This window comes from Ursus arctos, unplaced genomic scaffold (genome assembly GCF_023065955.2).
Source record: "Ursus arctos isolate Adak ecotype North America unplaced genomic scaffold, UrsArc2.0 scaffold_6, whole genome shotgun sequence".
Lineage (NCBI taxonomy): Eukaryota > Metazoa > Chordata > Mammalia > Carnivora > Ursidae > Ursus > Ursus arctos.
In genome coordinates, this window is record NW_026623078.1 from 86,103,483 (window position 1) to 86,117,843 (window position 14,361).

A 14,361-nucleotide genomic window follows, 5' to 3' on the forward strand; every position below is an offset into this window, starting at 1 on the left:
GCCTTGCCTTCCTTTCGGCAGTGGGGGCTTGGTCAGGTCCCTCGTCCAGTTTTTATCGGCTTCTCTTGTGCGTTGAGGACGTGAGCTCTCTGGTTGTGTGCTGTATTTCTCTTGTCCACCTTGGTGGTCACTCCCCGGGCCTTCTCCTGCCCTCCTGAGTCCCGGCGGATCCCTTTGTCAACTTCCCATGGCTCCTGCTCTGCTTTCCCACTGGGTGTTCACGAAGGTCCTTCGCAGCATCTTACCAGAAGGCCGGTTGGTCTCACAATTGGGTCTACAATCGTGTTTTCTCGGCCTGTGCATTTCTTGTTGCCAGGAGCCCAGTGGACTTTCTCATGGCCACCACAGGGCAGAGTGTGGGCGTGAGCGACGGACTCTGGATGACCCTGCCCCAGGGCTGTCAAGGGGAATAAAAGTGCCATCCCTGAGGCTCCTGGTGGGCTCCGTGGAGCGTGTGGCTCTTGATCTCCAGGTTGTGGGTTCTAGCCCCACGTTGGACGTAGAGATGACTTAAAAATAAAATCTTTTAAACAATAAATGAAGTGCCCTCCCACCGTGTGCCTCAAAGGCTCCCTGCACTTTGGGCACTCATGTCTCTATCCTTGTTCCTTTTGGTCTCAGAGCCACTTCCTGACAGCCGCCCTCAGTCCCTGCTTACCGGTCAGGAGACAAAGGCTGACCTTGCCGGTTCTCACGTGGGAGGGGGTCCTCAGACCGGCGGCATCAGCACAACTGGGAATGTGTGGAAAGTGCCCACGTGGGCCTGCTAACAGGCCTGCTGGGATTGGGGTGCTGTTGGAGGCCCCCCAAACCTGGCTGTACCTGGCTCAGGACACTCTTTCACCTGCTTCCCTAAATTACCTACCTTCCAGCTTCTTATTGGGTAAAATTATGTTATTTGGGACAAAGGGTCATTTGTCCCCCAGAGAGAAATGGGTGGGCTTTGCTTAAGAGCCATCCCCTCCCCTTGCTGAGGGCCAGACTGCGGCCAGACCCTGGCAACGGAGCATTGGGCCTCATGGGGGTGGACGGGCCAGCCAGCCTCGGTCATGGTGGGGAAATTGAGCCATCTGTTTGTTTCTTGCAGCTTCTCAGATGGAAGTTAAGAAGCCATTTATTCTGTCCTCCATGAGGCTTCCACTTCTGGACACCAACACCAAGGTAGATGGTGGGGTCAGCCCGAGCTCCACGGGGAGCAGCCGCAGGAGGTGTGGCGGCGCTGGGGCCAGAAGTCCTCACTGACTCAGCCAGACCTAGACATCAGAGGGAGGACGCAGGTGTGGGCACTGCCGAGTCGTCAACTAGGACTCCCCACATCCTACTCCTTGTATAGTTAACCACGAATGAAGTTGGGAAGCAGTCCCCGAGACCCCGTCGGGTCCGCCGATGCGCTCGAAGGGCTCCCAGAGCTCACGAGAGCTGTCATGCTCACCGTTCCGGCTTGTCGCAGGGAAAGGGCACAGACTGCTATCAGCCAGGAGAAGGGGTGCCCCGGGCAGGGCTCAGGAGGGTCCACACCGCCTCTCCCCGTGGAGTCGCGGGCAGCGTGAGCTCCGCTGGCCCCGAAGTGACAGCGCGCAGGAGTGTTGCCAGCCAGGAAAGCCCCCAGCCTCGGTGTCCAAGGTCTTTATCTGGCTTCCGGTCACACAGACCTGGACGGCTGCCCGCATGGCTGACCTCAGTCTCCAGCCCCTCGGGAGGCTGAGCTGATACCGTGTGGCCCAGAGCCCCAGGGAAATAAGGACACTGGACTCGGGACATCCCCGGGCTTGGTGATGACCTCCCAGCAGCCGAGGACAGGGTTGACCCTTACTGACCCTTGTTGGGGCCCCATAGTCAGGCAGACCTGCTTACTCACAGGTAGCAAGGGCCCCCCTGCCCGTCCCTACAGGCTGCTCCAGACTTTGCACTCATCCTGGGCAGCCTGCTCCTTGGCGAGAGATTTGGAAATGACTGAAATGGACCCCAAACCACTGAGGGCCCATCTGTTGTAGGCCTCCACGCACAGCCCCAGCATCTGCTCGTCCTCGGTGCTGTTGCTCTGGAGCGCCTCTGAAAGGGCTCACACCGTGGGCCGCGGACGATGCCGGTGGCCAGGCGCAGCCTCAGCCTGAGCACCCATTGTGCGACCACAGTGCTCGCCCCCCAGATCTGCCCCTTCCCACAGTCGTTCAGGGCACGTGTGTGATGGGGGGTGGCATGGAGCTGTGAGTGGCCAAGGAGGCTGGGGGGTTAATATTTGACCTGAGGTCCAAAGGGGAGAGGCATTATGAGGAAGGATCCCCAGGGAGGGGGCATTGGGCCGGTGTCTGTGCCAGTGGGCTGGAGGAGAAGGCGGAGGGCCTGGAGGAGGCACCAGCTCTGGTGGAGGGGGTTTTCAGAGCCACGGCGACCTGGCTGTGCCTTTGAGCCACCAGGCGGAGCCATTGAGTGGGGCGGACAGCAGGCTCAGCTCCCAGGAGTGTTCGGGCAACATCTGTAGATTCAGGGTCCTTGTGCTGAAGGGGGGGGATGGAGCTGGGATGGTAGCACGTAAGAGGTGCCAACCCTGTGGAGCCACAGTCCAGCTCGAGGCGGGACAAGCACGGGGAAGAGGGCACAGCACGTTGGGAGCCAGAGGAGCAGTAAGTCTTGTGCCTAGGAAAGGAGGGTGGTGTGAGGGACAGGAGGAGAAGGGGCCTTCCTCTGAGGCTTGAGCATGTCCACAGGCTGGCGAGGTACAGATACAGGTGTATGTAGATGGGGTATGGGTGTGGGCACAAAACAGGTGCAGGCACGGGTGCAGACAGGTGCACACTTAGGCGCAGCACAAATGTCAGTGCAGGAACAGGTGTGGGCAGAGGAAAGGGCAAGATTCCTGTCTCCCAGCTGGACTGCTGTGGCCCTGTCCGGGGCTCTCCCTCTGAGGCCCCTCCCTGACCTCCCTTGCTCCTGGGCAGGTGAAGCGGGCCGTGGTGCAGGTGATCAGTGCCATGGCCCACCACGGCTACCTGGAACAGCCTGGAGGAGAGGCGATGGTGGAGTACATCGTGCAGCAGTGTGCACTGCCCCCTGAGACGGAGGTAAGGGGGTGCCCCCCACCCATCTGCTCTTGGGCTCAGGAGCTGTTGACCTTCTGTGAGGCAGCGTGGTCATTGGAACCTGCGCAGCCCCAACTTGAGGGGCAGATGGGTGTGTGGGTCTCAGTCTGTGTCCTGAGCACCTCTCTTATTTCTGCGCTGGGGCCTCTGCACCTTTAGTGCTTCACTCCTTTAGCTCCCAGGACTCAGGAGAGAGAGACAGAATAGATATGTAGTTCTCTTTGGAGCTTTTCTATTGAAAAAGTTACTAAGCAAATCCAAGTTTCTTCTTGAGGGAGAGCAAGGTAGATGTCAAAAACAACAAACCAGGGGCGCCTGGGTAGCGCAGTCGTTAAGCGTCTGCCTTCAGCTCAGGGCGTGATCCCGGCGTTCTGGGATCGAGTCCCACATCGGGCTCCTCGGCTGGGAGCCTGCTTCTTCCTCTCCCACTCCCCCCGCTTGTGTTCCCTCTCTCGCTGGCTGTCTCTCTGTCACATAACTAAATAAAATCTTTAAAAAAAAAAAAAAAAAAAAAAAAAAAAACAACAAACCAGACATGACTGTGTGCTCTCCGTATGGCCTTGAGTCTGCCGTAGGCCTGGCCTCTCAGGCCCACAGAGCCACCCTGCCTGCCCAGGTCAGCTCAGAGCTACATGTCCTCACCCGGGACCTCCGTGTTTAGTAGGTGACATACTGGAGTCCAGCCAGAGGGAGTGAATGCTGCTACCCTGCCTCTCAGGCAGCCGCTGCCGGCCCTGGTAGGGGTCCCGCTCGGCGCTGTGCCCTCAGGCCTTGGGGCGCTAGGTCCCCTGCTGCTTTGGCCCACTTGGTCTCTGCATTTTCACAGCCGCTCTGGGGTTGTTGGGCATGTACTGGAGAGAATCAAGACCTCTGTTTTAGTCTATTAGTCCCTAGTATTTGGGGATTTGAAAATTTCTTTTAGGGTATTAAATTTTTCTAGGCGAATAGTTTTTCATGGCCATTGCAGACTTGTAATTTTATTGTATTGTCTATTGTGAATCTGGCCAGGTTTATTCCTGCTTTTAAGAGTTTGTTGAGAGGGGCGCCTGGCGGGCTCAGTCAGTGCAGCGTGCAACTCTTAATCTCAGGGATGTGAGTTCAAGCCCCATGCTGGGTGCAGAGAGGACTTAAATAAATAAAATCATTTAAAGAAATGTTTGTCGAGATATTGTTTTTGACCTAATAGATGGTCAAGCTTTCAAAATTGTTCGTGTTTGTTTGGGATGAAGTTCTTTGTTTTTAGAGCATGCTTTAAAACTTGTTATTCCAGGCCTAAACATCCCTATTTTCTTTATTTGACCTTTGATCTCTAAGGGAGAAGTGGTGGGTCTCCTACAGTCATATTCTGGCCATTTCTCTTTGCTGTTCAGTGTTTGCTTTTTGGTATTTCAAAGCATGAATGGGAGACGCAGACAGGACATGTAGAAAACAGGTCATTTTCTTGCAAGGAACCTTCCTAGGGAGCTGGGCTGTGGGTGCAGTCTCTCTGGAGAGGACGGACTCGGGCTGCAGAAGCTGTAGCAAAGGGAGGTTTTCTTAGGCAACTGTCACATCCACACGGGCCCTCCTGCATTTACAGATGTCAGCATGGCCACAGTCGAGGATAAACTGGTATCTTACCGAGTCTGTGCCTGGCAGGGAAGTCTCAAGGCTTCCGGAGACTCATTATTCTGGAGACTAGACCCAAGCCAGCTGCGCCTGTTTCCTTGGGCAGTTTTGGTGCAGAGTATGTTACCTGCCCATGATGGGTGACCTCGCGTCCCCCTGTGGAGGCTGGGCAGCGTCTGCCCTGTTTGCATACAGGCTCTGTCCTCATGGCCAGAGCCCACAACTGTGCAACCTTTGAGAGCAGAGCAGTGCAGCCCCATGCGTGCTCCTGCCTCTGTCCCCCTCGCTCCCCAGCCGCAAAAGCTGGGTCCTGACAGCGAGGACCTCCCAGCGGACAGCGTGCGGGCCATCAGCATCAGCACTCTCTACCTGGTCAGCACCACTGTGGACAGGATGAGCGACGTGAGTGTGTGGGCCTGCCCCGCATCCTGCGCCTGGGCTCGCCCGAACAGCTAGCCTCCCAGCCCCCAGGGCACCTGATGACCGCTGTCCTCCTGACCTTGTGGCCCAGGGACTGTTGAACCCTGCGGTGGGGAAGCTGCAGGGGCAGTGTGCTTTCCGGGCCACCTCCCCAAACCTTCCCGAGCCCCTGCGGTGCCTGGGGGGAGTTCCCGGCTGTGTTTGCCCCTGCAGCCTGCCCTCCCGCGGTGCTGCAGACAGACCACGGCTCTGCCCCCAGGTCCTCTGGCCCTACCTGCTCGAGTTCCTCACACCCGTGCGCTTCACCGGGGCGCTGACCCCGCTCTGCAAGAGCCTCGTGCACCTGGTCCAGAAGAGGCAGGAGGTGGGGGCTGATGCCTTCCTCATCCAGTACGACGGCAACGGTGCGCCCCGCTCCCTTCCACGTCATCCCTCACCCCTGATCTTACCCTTGAACCCGGCCTCTTCCCACCGCCAGCCCCACCCCCCGACTCCACCCCACCCCAGGGTGCTGTCAGGGGCTCTGTGGGCAGGCCGCCCCCTGAGCATTTCTACCGCTCCTTTCCAGTGACCCTCCCTTCGCCCTACGCCATAACCACGAGACTTCTGGTGAGCATCACACTCAGCGTGCTGGGCTGCTTGTGTCCCCTCCCCGAACCAGCACAGCACACTGATGGAGTCAGGGAGGGAGTGGGCTTGCTCTCGGTCCCCGTGTCCCCCGCCTCATGCTGTCTCGCACTGGTGGCTGCTCAGGTGCTCCCCGTGGGATCTTGGGGGAGCTGTGTCTTGGAGCCCTCCTCGTCTCCCCGCTGTGGGGCGGCCTTGCGGGGCTCACATGGGGGTGGTGGTGCCTGGAGCGCCTGGAGCTCCCACCTGTACTTCCGTCAGACTGTGTCTTCCAACCCCTACCTGGGGGACGGGCGTGGGGCCGCCTCGCTGCGCCTCCTGAACGTCCTGCATCGTAGCATCCACCCTGCGCTGGGGCCGCGCTGGGCGACCACCGTTCCCCTGCTGCTGGAGCACCTGGATGGTGAGGCTCCAGGATGTGGGCGGTGCTCCTCCACCTCTGACCCCCATTTGCCAGTTTGCGTCCGGGTTGGCTTTTGGGGACCAGAGTTTTTTAAGGTCAAAGAAACGGCCTCCCCTAAGTTTCAAGGACACGGGACTGGAAGGGTGCCCCTGCTGGGTGTCACCCAGGAGCATCTGGGCTGTGGGATGCGCCCTGGCGGTCCCAAACACAGGGCATGGCCTATCTGGAAGGCGCTGGGCAGGGACCTGGGCCTGGGTCCCTGAATTCTACTCCTACTTGCTGGGACGGGCCAGGCTGACCACGTGACTGATCATTTCAGAACGTACCGAAGAATCCCTGTCTCAGAAGGAGTGGGAAGAAAAGCTGCTGGCGGTGAGAATGGGGAGATCCAGGGCGCGGCCTGTGTTGGGCATGGAGAACTGCTGTGGCCTGGGTCGGGACAGCTCAGAGCAGGAGACGCTAGTGGGAGGCTGCACCTCTAGGGTCCCGATGCCTGCCTTGACCTCGCGGTGTGGCTGGGGGCGCGGCGGGGCAGCAGCTGGGTGTCCCTGGGGTGAGGACCATCTGCCGCCCTCATACATGGCTCACTCTGCTGAGACAGCGCCACCTTGCCGCGGCTCTGAGCTTCTCCCGCCCAGGAGCCTTCTGTCCTGCCCCCCGGCTGGCCCACTGCACATTTGGCCGCCCGGGGTGTGCTCTGCCAAGGCTCGAAGGTCGTCTCCAGACCGTGCAGAGCCATGGCACAGGACCACCCTGAGGTCACTTCGCGTGACGTCTTTGGGCCTCAGTTCCCTCCCCAGCCGGCCTGTGAAGGGCTGCGTTCCTGGCCCCTCACTGTCGTAGCTCCTGCCCACAGTTCCTTCGGGACACGCTGGCTGTTGTGTCTGACAACACGTGGATTTGCCAGCTGAGCCTAGAGATGTGCAAACAGCTGCCCTGCTACAATGGGATGCCCCAGGAGAAGGTGTGCAGAGGACGGGGTGCCCCAGGAGAAGGGGTTCTGGGCATGGTCCTTTGGCTCCCTAGTTCCCGTGCCTTGATTCTGTGGGACTTTCTGCCTGAACGTGTCTCTAGTGGCCTGCGGGCCTGACAGAGCCTCCGCCTGGTGGCTGACGGCTGGGAGATGCACGAGCCCATTTTCCCCACCTCTTGCTCCTCAAGACGTTGCCCAGAACTCACCTGGTCTTCGCAGGGGCCACTGCCATAGCTCCCAGAAGCCCCTCCCGTGTCTGGTCGGCACCGCCGTGCTCAGGCGTCAGGCACAGCCGTGCTCCTCGGCTCTGTTGCAGAACTTCCTGTATAAGTGCATTGGAACCGCGCTGGGGGCCGCCTCGAGCAAGGAGGTGGTGAGGAAGCAGCTGCAGGAGCTCCTGGAGACAGCCAGACACCAGGAGGAGGCTGAGCGCGAGGTGGCTGCCGCCCTCCCCAGGAGGCCTCTCCGTCCCCTCTCAGGCACTCCGCGTGTGCATGTGTGCTTATGTGTGCATGGCCGCACCTCAGTGGGGTGCACACGTGTGTGCAGTGTGTTCCTTTCCATCCCTGTGCTTGCCCAGGTGTGAGTGCACCTGTGTGCCTCCCTAGGGCCTTGCCTGTTGCTTTGGGATCTGTGCCATCTCTCACCTGGATGATGTCCTGGCCCAGCTGGAGGACTTCATGAGGTCTGATGTGTTCAGAAAGTCCACCGGCATTTTCAACATTTTCAAGGTACAGGAGTCGGGGTGACAGCTAGGGGGGCATCTCGGGTGGGACTGGCCTGTGCTTGTGTCTTGGCCGTGGTGCCGTGATTTGAGGTCCTGGGAGAAGTTGGGGGCAGGGCAGGGAGGTGGCATCTGGTCCATACTTCCTTGTGGGTGGGGCTGGTGTGGGGGCCCCCTCCCAGCTGGTGACAAGGGGCAGGCAGCCCTCTGCTAGCCATGGGCTCTGATGGGTCTGCCCTCCTGCCTGCATGTCCTCTGCCCCCTGGAAGCCAGTGGCGGCTGTATTCTTGGGGGAGTGTGATTCAGGAGGCACGGACCATTGCCGTCTCCATGCCAGCCCTTTTGGCCAGGTTTTCTGTCTCCCGCTGCCTATTATAATTTCAGAATCTGTGGGGCCTCAAGGGTGGAGGGGCTCCAGTGCAGCCACTGGAGAGAGGACTGGGATCCCGACTCTGGCCCTTTTGCTACCTCTTATCCCACTCTCCCTTCTGCATGGTCCCCGACTCGGTCTTTTCCCTTCTGCCACATGGTCCCCAGCGGGCCCGAGCCTGGCCTGCCTGGCCTGTCCTGCTGTTCCTGCTGGAGGGACTCTCTCTGGGGTCAGGTGTCGCCATCCACCACTTCAGTGATGCCTCTGACATTGCTGACCGGCTCTGCCCTTCTTCCAGAGGGACTTGGGGAGTCTGAGCGCAAGGCTTCCTGTTGGGGGGCATGGAGTGATCTCTGACTGAGGCCTTGCCAACCCCTCTGGCCTCTCAGGACCGAAGTGAGAACGAGGTCGAAAAGCTGAAGTGCACCCTGATCCTGTGTTACGGCCACGTGGCGGCCCAGGCCCCCCGGGAGCTGGTGCTGGCCAAGGTGGAGTCGGACATCCTCCGGAATATATTCCAGTACTTCAGCACCAAGGTGGGCGCCTGGGCACACTTCCTGTGGGGGGCCCTGCTGCCAGAGTCACACACGCTAATTCCTTTCACTTTTGTTGTTCAGGTTCTGGGAATAAAGGTAGAGACCAAGGTACAGTGTGTGGGAGTTAAGTGTGGACTATGCCTTTTCTCTCTCCTCTGGGCTGGGCTGGCCGTGAGCTGCAGGGGCAGCAGCCAGGGGACGCTCGCTGGGCCTCCCTGCTCCCGGTCCTCGGGGATAGCTTTCCGGGGCATCGCACCAGGGCCCGTCCCCACTCACCTTGGAGCAGCCGCTCCTCTCGCGGCCAGGATGGGGGCCCAGGAGCTGGTGCTCTGGCCGGGGCCTGGATAGCGGGTGGACAGAAGGATGGCGGAAGGACTTCTGAGCGGCTGGGTGGCAGGCCTGCAGGCTGGGGCTCTGCTCCCTGATGCTCACGGGGCTCACCTCTCGGTGAGTTCTAAAGCCAGTAGCGCCGGTCAGGCCCTCTGGCCTCACTAACGTGCCTCCTCTCTGGGATCGCTAACCTGGCGGTATGTCCATAGGAGCAGTCGGGCTTTTCCTTGAAAGAGCGGACCCCCTCGGGTCCCCTGGGGTTGGCTGGGGGGAGGATATTTTTGACTCCTGTCTCTTTTTCTGGCCCTTCTTGTCCCCAAGACAGCACCCTGCACCCCATTTCCCGACTACCCCCGGAGGCCAAGTTGGTGGGACAGGCAGGGGTCAGCCCCACTCTGCTGGGGCTCTTCTTACATGTAGTCCCTTCTCCTCCCACCTTGGCAGACCCTCCAGCCACTGTGCAGGGTGCAGGGGACTCAGCATGCTGTCTGCCCTGGCCAGGCAGAGAGCTGGGGCCGCAGGGGCTCCGTCCCAGACCTCCCAGTCTGTCTTGGCCCCCTGAGAGTCCCTTAGGGAGGAGCATGTGTGGCTGTGGTCTGAGGGGAGGGCATGTGGTCCAGCCTCTGTTGGTGTGGGCGGCCACCCGTTCTGGGTTCAGCCCCAAGGGCAGAGAGGCAGGGCCCAGCACATCAGGGTGGAGCCGTGCTGTAGGGCAGGCATTGGCAGCCTCCCGCAGCCCAGTGTCCTTCCAGGACCCGGCTCTGAAGCTGTGTCTTGTCCAGAGTGTGTGCATGGCCAGCCAGGCCATCTGCAGCAGCACACAGGCCGGCTCCTTCCACTTCTCCCGGAAAGCAGAGCTGGTGGCACAGATGATGGTGAGTGCTGGCTGGGGCCTGCCTGGGTCCTAGGCTGGCTTCGAGGGTGCTGCCGCAGACAGGGAAGGTGGGCCTGGGGAGGGCTGGGGCGACCCCAGCACCCACTTGGGTTGAGGGACAGAGCTGGCCGAAGCCAGTGCCAGGCAGATGGCTGACCAGGGGAAAGCAGGGGCTTTGGCCCAGGGCTGAGTCACGGGGCTGGCCCCCCAGGAGTTCATCAAGGCAGAACCTCAGGACTCCCTGAGAACACCCATTCGGAAGAAGGCCATGCTTGCCTGCACTTACCTGGTGTATCCTTTTTTTCTGGGGATGAGGGGGAGCCTCTGGGGGGGCTGTCCGCACACGTGCTGTCTGGGCAAGGGGTGTGGCATGGGGCTGGAGAGGCTCCGGGCCCTTAACTCCGGGCTCAGCTCCCTGGAGCCGGCACTGGACAAGCAGGTGCAGGCGGACACCGTCCACAGCTGTCTGCACAGTGTCATGTCTGTGCTGCCTGAGCCTGAGGGGCAGGACGACCACCAGGAGGTAATGCACATGTCCGTGGGGGACAGCGGGCAGCCGCTGGGGTGGCGGGCTCACGCGTGTGGCTGGCGACCCGTCTCTTCCTAGTCCCTTTACCTGGACACCATGCACGCTCTTGAGGATTTGCTGACGAGCCTCCTTCGGCGGAACATGACCCCCCAGGGCCTGCAGATCATGGTGGAGGTGTGTAGTGGGTGTGCACTGCCCTGGGGGTGGGGGCACGGGGTGGGGGGCACCTCGCCCAGCAGCTGGTCCCTTGCCTACTTCTCCTGGCTCTCCCTGCCACGGGGGCACTGGGGATTTTGGTGCTCTCTGCAAGTGTGTGCTGGGGGGGGTGTTTGTGAGTTGGGGGGCAGCGCCCCCTCCTTCCTGGGCAGGTGTGCAGATGGGCTGAGCCCAGATGGGAGCCTGTACTCACCTCTCCTCCATTGCATGGCACTGGGATGGAGAGAGCCTGCAGGCACCCCAGGTGTGAGTTCCTGACCATCTAGGGCTATCCGGACAGCAGAGGGGGCAGGCAGTAGCCAAGCTGAGTCCCTCGCTGCCCTTCCCAGCGGTTGCAGGGGTGGGACTGACCTGCTTCTAAGAACAGCCTGTCCCTCTCTAGGCCTGGCTCACTCTGGGTCCACCTAGGGCAGCCATGTCTGTGGACAGGGACAGAGCAGGAGCTATAGCGGGTGACCTGCTCTGACCTGACCCACTGGCCCTCGCAGCCGGGAGGCTGGCCTGGTGGGGATGCTGACCTGCCCACGGTGCATAGGCTCCTGCTTCCCAGGCTAACCCCTGAGCTGGCACTTATGTGAGGCCCCTCTTCCCCAGCACCTGAGCCCGTGGATCAAGTCCCCGCGGGGCCACGAGAGGGTGCGGGCACTTGGCCTGAGTGCCTGCCTGCTGCAGTACTTCCTGGAGCACCTGCATGTCAGCGTGAGTGCCCAGCGGTGGCCCTACAGCCGCTCCCCTGCCCCGGCCCTGTTCCTGGGTCCCTTGGCTTGGGGACTGCTGGGTGTGGCGTCCATGTCCCAGAGCACCCTACCAGCTTCCTGGCTGGCCCTCCCCTGGCGGTTGCCCTGGGCTCATCCCACAAGTCCCACCGTCCCTTTCTGGAGCCGTGGACAGAAGACCCCTCGGGGCCAGGAACCGTCCTGAGGGCTGGCCACTCAGTCAAGTCTGATGGGCATCCTTGTCCTCGAGAGCCCGTGCGTTCGCTGGGATGATGTGTGGTGTGTCCCCTACACGAGGGGGAGGGTGATGGGGACTGGGGGTAAAAGAGGGTGAGGGCCCTTGAGGCAGGAGCAGCACTTTGGGCAAAGGCAGGGGAACCCGATCACATGGAATGTGGTGGAAAAGGCAAATATTGCAGAATGGCTGGAGTGGGTGGACAGGGGGGCTTGTTCCGACAAGTGCACGTTTATTATGTGTTTTAATATTTACTGAAGTGAAGGAGCGCTTGCTTTCAGAGGTTGTTTTTTTTTTTTTTTTTTAAGATTTTATTTATTTATTTGACAGAAAGGCAGTGAGAGAGGGAACACAAGCAGGGGGAGTGGGAGAGGAAGAAGCAGGCTTCCTGCCGAGCAGGGGGCCAGATGCGGGGCTCGATCCTAGAATGCGGGGATCGATCCTAGAATGCGGGGATCATGACCTGAGCTGAAGGCAGACGTTTAACGACTGAGCCACCCATGCGCCCCGTGCTTTCGGAGTTTAACGGGTGTTCTTATAAGGTCATCAGTCTACGTGATTTTAGGATAAATTTGACACAGTCCTAAAATATTCCTCTTGTGATTTTGGATTTTGGTAGGGATTGCATGGAATCGATGGATTAATTTGTTGGGCAATAGCCTCTTTTATTTAAGATTTTTAATTAATTTATTTGAAAGAGAGAGGGCAGAGCAAGTGAGAACACGAGGAGGGTAAGCGGCAGACAGAGGCAGACTCCCCGCTGAGCACGGAGCCCGATGCGGGGCTCAGTCCCATGACCCCAGGACCATGACCTGAGCTGAAGGCAGACACTTGACCAACTGAACCATGGACGCGCCCTAAGAGCATCTTTTAACAATGGGTCTTTCCACGCAGCTCCCTCAGAAGCTGGGCCCACGTCTGCACACAGCCACGCATGCTGGCTTTAGAGGTTCTGTTGCTCTTGCCAGTGTAGCTTTTTTTGCGGTCGTGTTTACTAATTGCTTACTGTCGGGGTGGACAACAAGTATGGACTTGCACATACTTAGAGATGAGATCGTTTCTAAGATTCTTTTGTTAATTTCTAATGAGTTTTAGTTAATTCGGTCGTGTCGTTTACAGATGCTGATAATTCTGCCCTTTCCCCCCAGTACCTGTGCCTCGGAGCCCCTCCTGTCCTAGGGCTCCCAGAGCGGGATGCACGCTGACGGCAGCTCCTGGTCTTTAGGGCTTCACTGGCAGTTACTTTGGATCGTGTCCTGGTAGCGCTGGTGTTTCTCGCGGTTGTTTCTCGTGTGTTTGTTAACACACCCAGGCTTTCATTCTTTACCTGGCCAGGTCTGCTGTGTGTCTCTTGCTGGTTTTTGCCTTCCATGGGTGCCTAGGTGGGCTTTTCCCACTCAAATTCTTTCATGGCCTGCTTCTCACATAATCCCAGTCCAACTAGAGTTCACCCTTGTGCGTGAGGTGACAGGTGTGTGCCCTCGCTGGGAGGAACAGCAGCTGGTCCCCCGAGGTGCTCTGCCCAGCACCCCAGTCTCCCTCGACTGGATACTCACTTCAGCTGGTGGCTGGGATAAGGGGCTCTCAGACAAGCCCTCGGAGGAATGGCAAAGCCCTGCACTTTCTTAAAGGAGCCTGTGCCTGGGCAGGGACTGGGTGGGGGAGACCATGGGGGCAGGTGGAGGCAGGAGGCTGAGGGGTGTGTCAGTGATGCCACAAGGCCCAGGGCAGGCAAGGCCATTTGCTGAGAGCAGAGTGGGCAAGGCTCTGTATATGAGGAATAAGTCGAGGTTCTGAAAGATGGGACCGGGACCCAGCTAGGATGAAAGGAGATCTCTTGCAGCCTCTCACCTGACAACGGGACCTGCTTTCTAGAGGAGAGAACTTCCCACACCTATCAGCCAGGATCAGCAGAGCCCTGCCCCCCTCTGCTGTCTTATGGGGACTCCCTCTTTATTTATTGATCATTCGTCTGTCTGCACACACCTACTTACCCCGCCATCCTCCTCCAGGGATAGGGTGGGGAGGAGCTTACCAAGGGACTGTCTTGTCCCTTGGTAAGTTCATTCCTGCCCACACCTGGGTCCAAGTGGGCTAGGTGGCACTTGCCCACCTCTGGCATCCTCAGGGTCCCAGTGCCCCTCTCTGGCTGTCCCCCCAAGTGTCTCTGCAGGACCCTCCCCATCTGCCTCTCCAGGCCCTGGTACCCTTCCACAACCTCGGCCTCCTCATAGGCCTCTTCTCCCCTCGGTGTGCGGACCTGTGGCCTGCCACCCGCCAGGAGGCTGTGAGCTGCGTCCACGCCCTGCTGTACCTGCAGCTGGGCTATGAGGGTGAGCCCTGGCTGGGCAAAGCTGCTGGAGGGAGGAGGGGCAGTCTGGGCCTTGGGGGCTGGGGAAGTGCCTGCCCAGCGCCACTCTCCATCCTGCCTCCGAAGGCTTCTCCCGTGACTACCGGGATGATGCGGTTGAGCGGCTCCTCACCCTCAAAGAAGGCCTCGTGCACCCCGACCCTGCCATCCTCTTCCACACCTGCCACAGCATAGCCCAGGTACATATGGGAGCAGCCACAAAGGACAGGAGGGGCCAGCACTGTCTGGGGCAGAGAGGAGCTCTCAGAGCAGCCAGTACCTTGCACGTCATGGGCTCTGCAGGGCGCTGGTGGGGGGCACCACGGAGCTAGTGGGCACGGCACAGACTGGGCACAGAGGCAGGTGTCAT

At 59.8% G+C, this 14,361-nt stretch overlaps 1 protein-coding gene across 8 annotated transcripts in view; it reads left to right on the plus strand.

Annotated features, from left to right (window-relative positions):
- Positions 1–14,361, plus strand: part of MROH1 (maestro heat like repeat family member 1) — a 69,263-nt gene that overhangs the window by 38,610 nt on the left and 16,292 nt on the right. For 3 of the 8 annotated variants that reach the window (XM_048212507.2, XM_057307760.1, XM_057307759.1), the window contains 19 exons: positions 1,088–1,161; positions 2,940–3,062; positions 4,983–5,090; positions 5,368–5,512; positions 5,677–5,717; positions 5,997–6,138; positions 6,458–6,510; positions 6,995–7,102; positions 7,428–7,547; positions 7,720–7,842; positions 8,595–8,741; positions 8,823–8,849; positions 9,824–9,946; positions 10,157–10,236; positions 10,357–10,468; positions 10,553–10,648; positions 11,285–11,389; positions 13,839–13,974; positions 14,079–14,191. In XM_048212507.2, the coding sequence (XP_048068464.1) occupies positions 1,088–1,161; positions 2,940–3,062; positions 4,983–5,090; positions 5,368–5,512; positions 5,677–5,717; positions 5,997–6,138; positions 6,458–6,510; positions 6,995–7,102; positions 7,428–7,547; positions 7,720–7,842; positions 8,595–8,741; positions 8,823–8,849; positions 9,824–9,946; positions 10,157–10,236; positions 10,357–10,468; positions 10,553–10,648; positions 11,285–11,389; positions 13,839–13,974; positions 14,079–14,191 (1,976 nt within the window). Of the gene's footprint in view, positions 1–1,087; positions 1,162–2,939; positions 3,063–4,982; positions 5,091–5,367; positions 5,513–5,676; positions 5,718–5,996; positions 6,139–6,457; positions 6,511–6,994; positions 7,103–7,427; positions 7,548–7,719; positions 7,843–8,594; positions 8,850–9,823; positions 9,947–10,156; positions 10,237–10,356; positions 10,469–10,552; positions 10,649–11,284; positions 11,390–13,838; positions 13,975–14,078; positions 14,192–14,361 lie in introns of all 8 variants that reach the window. The other 5 variants (XM_048212508.2, XM_048212509.2, XM_057307757.1 and 2 more) reach the window with 3 other exon arrangements.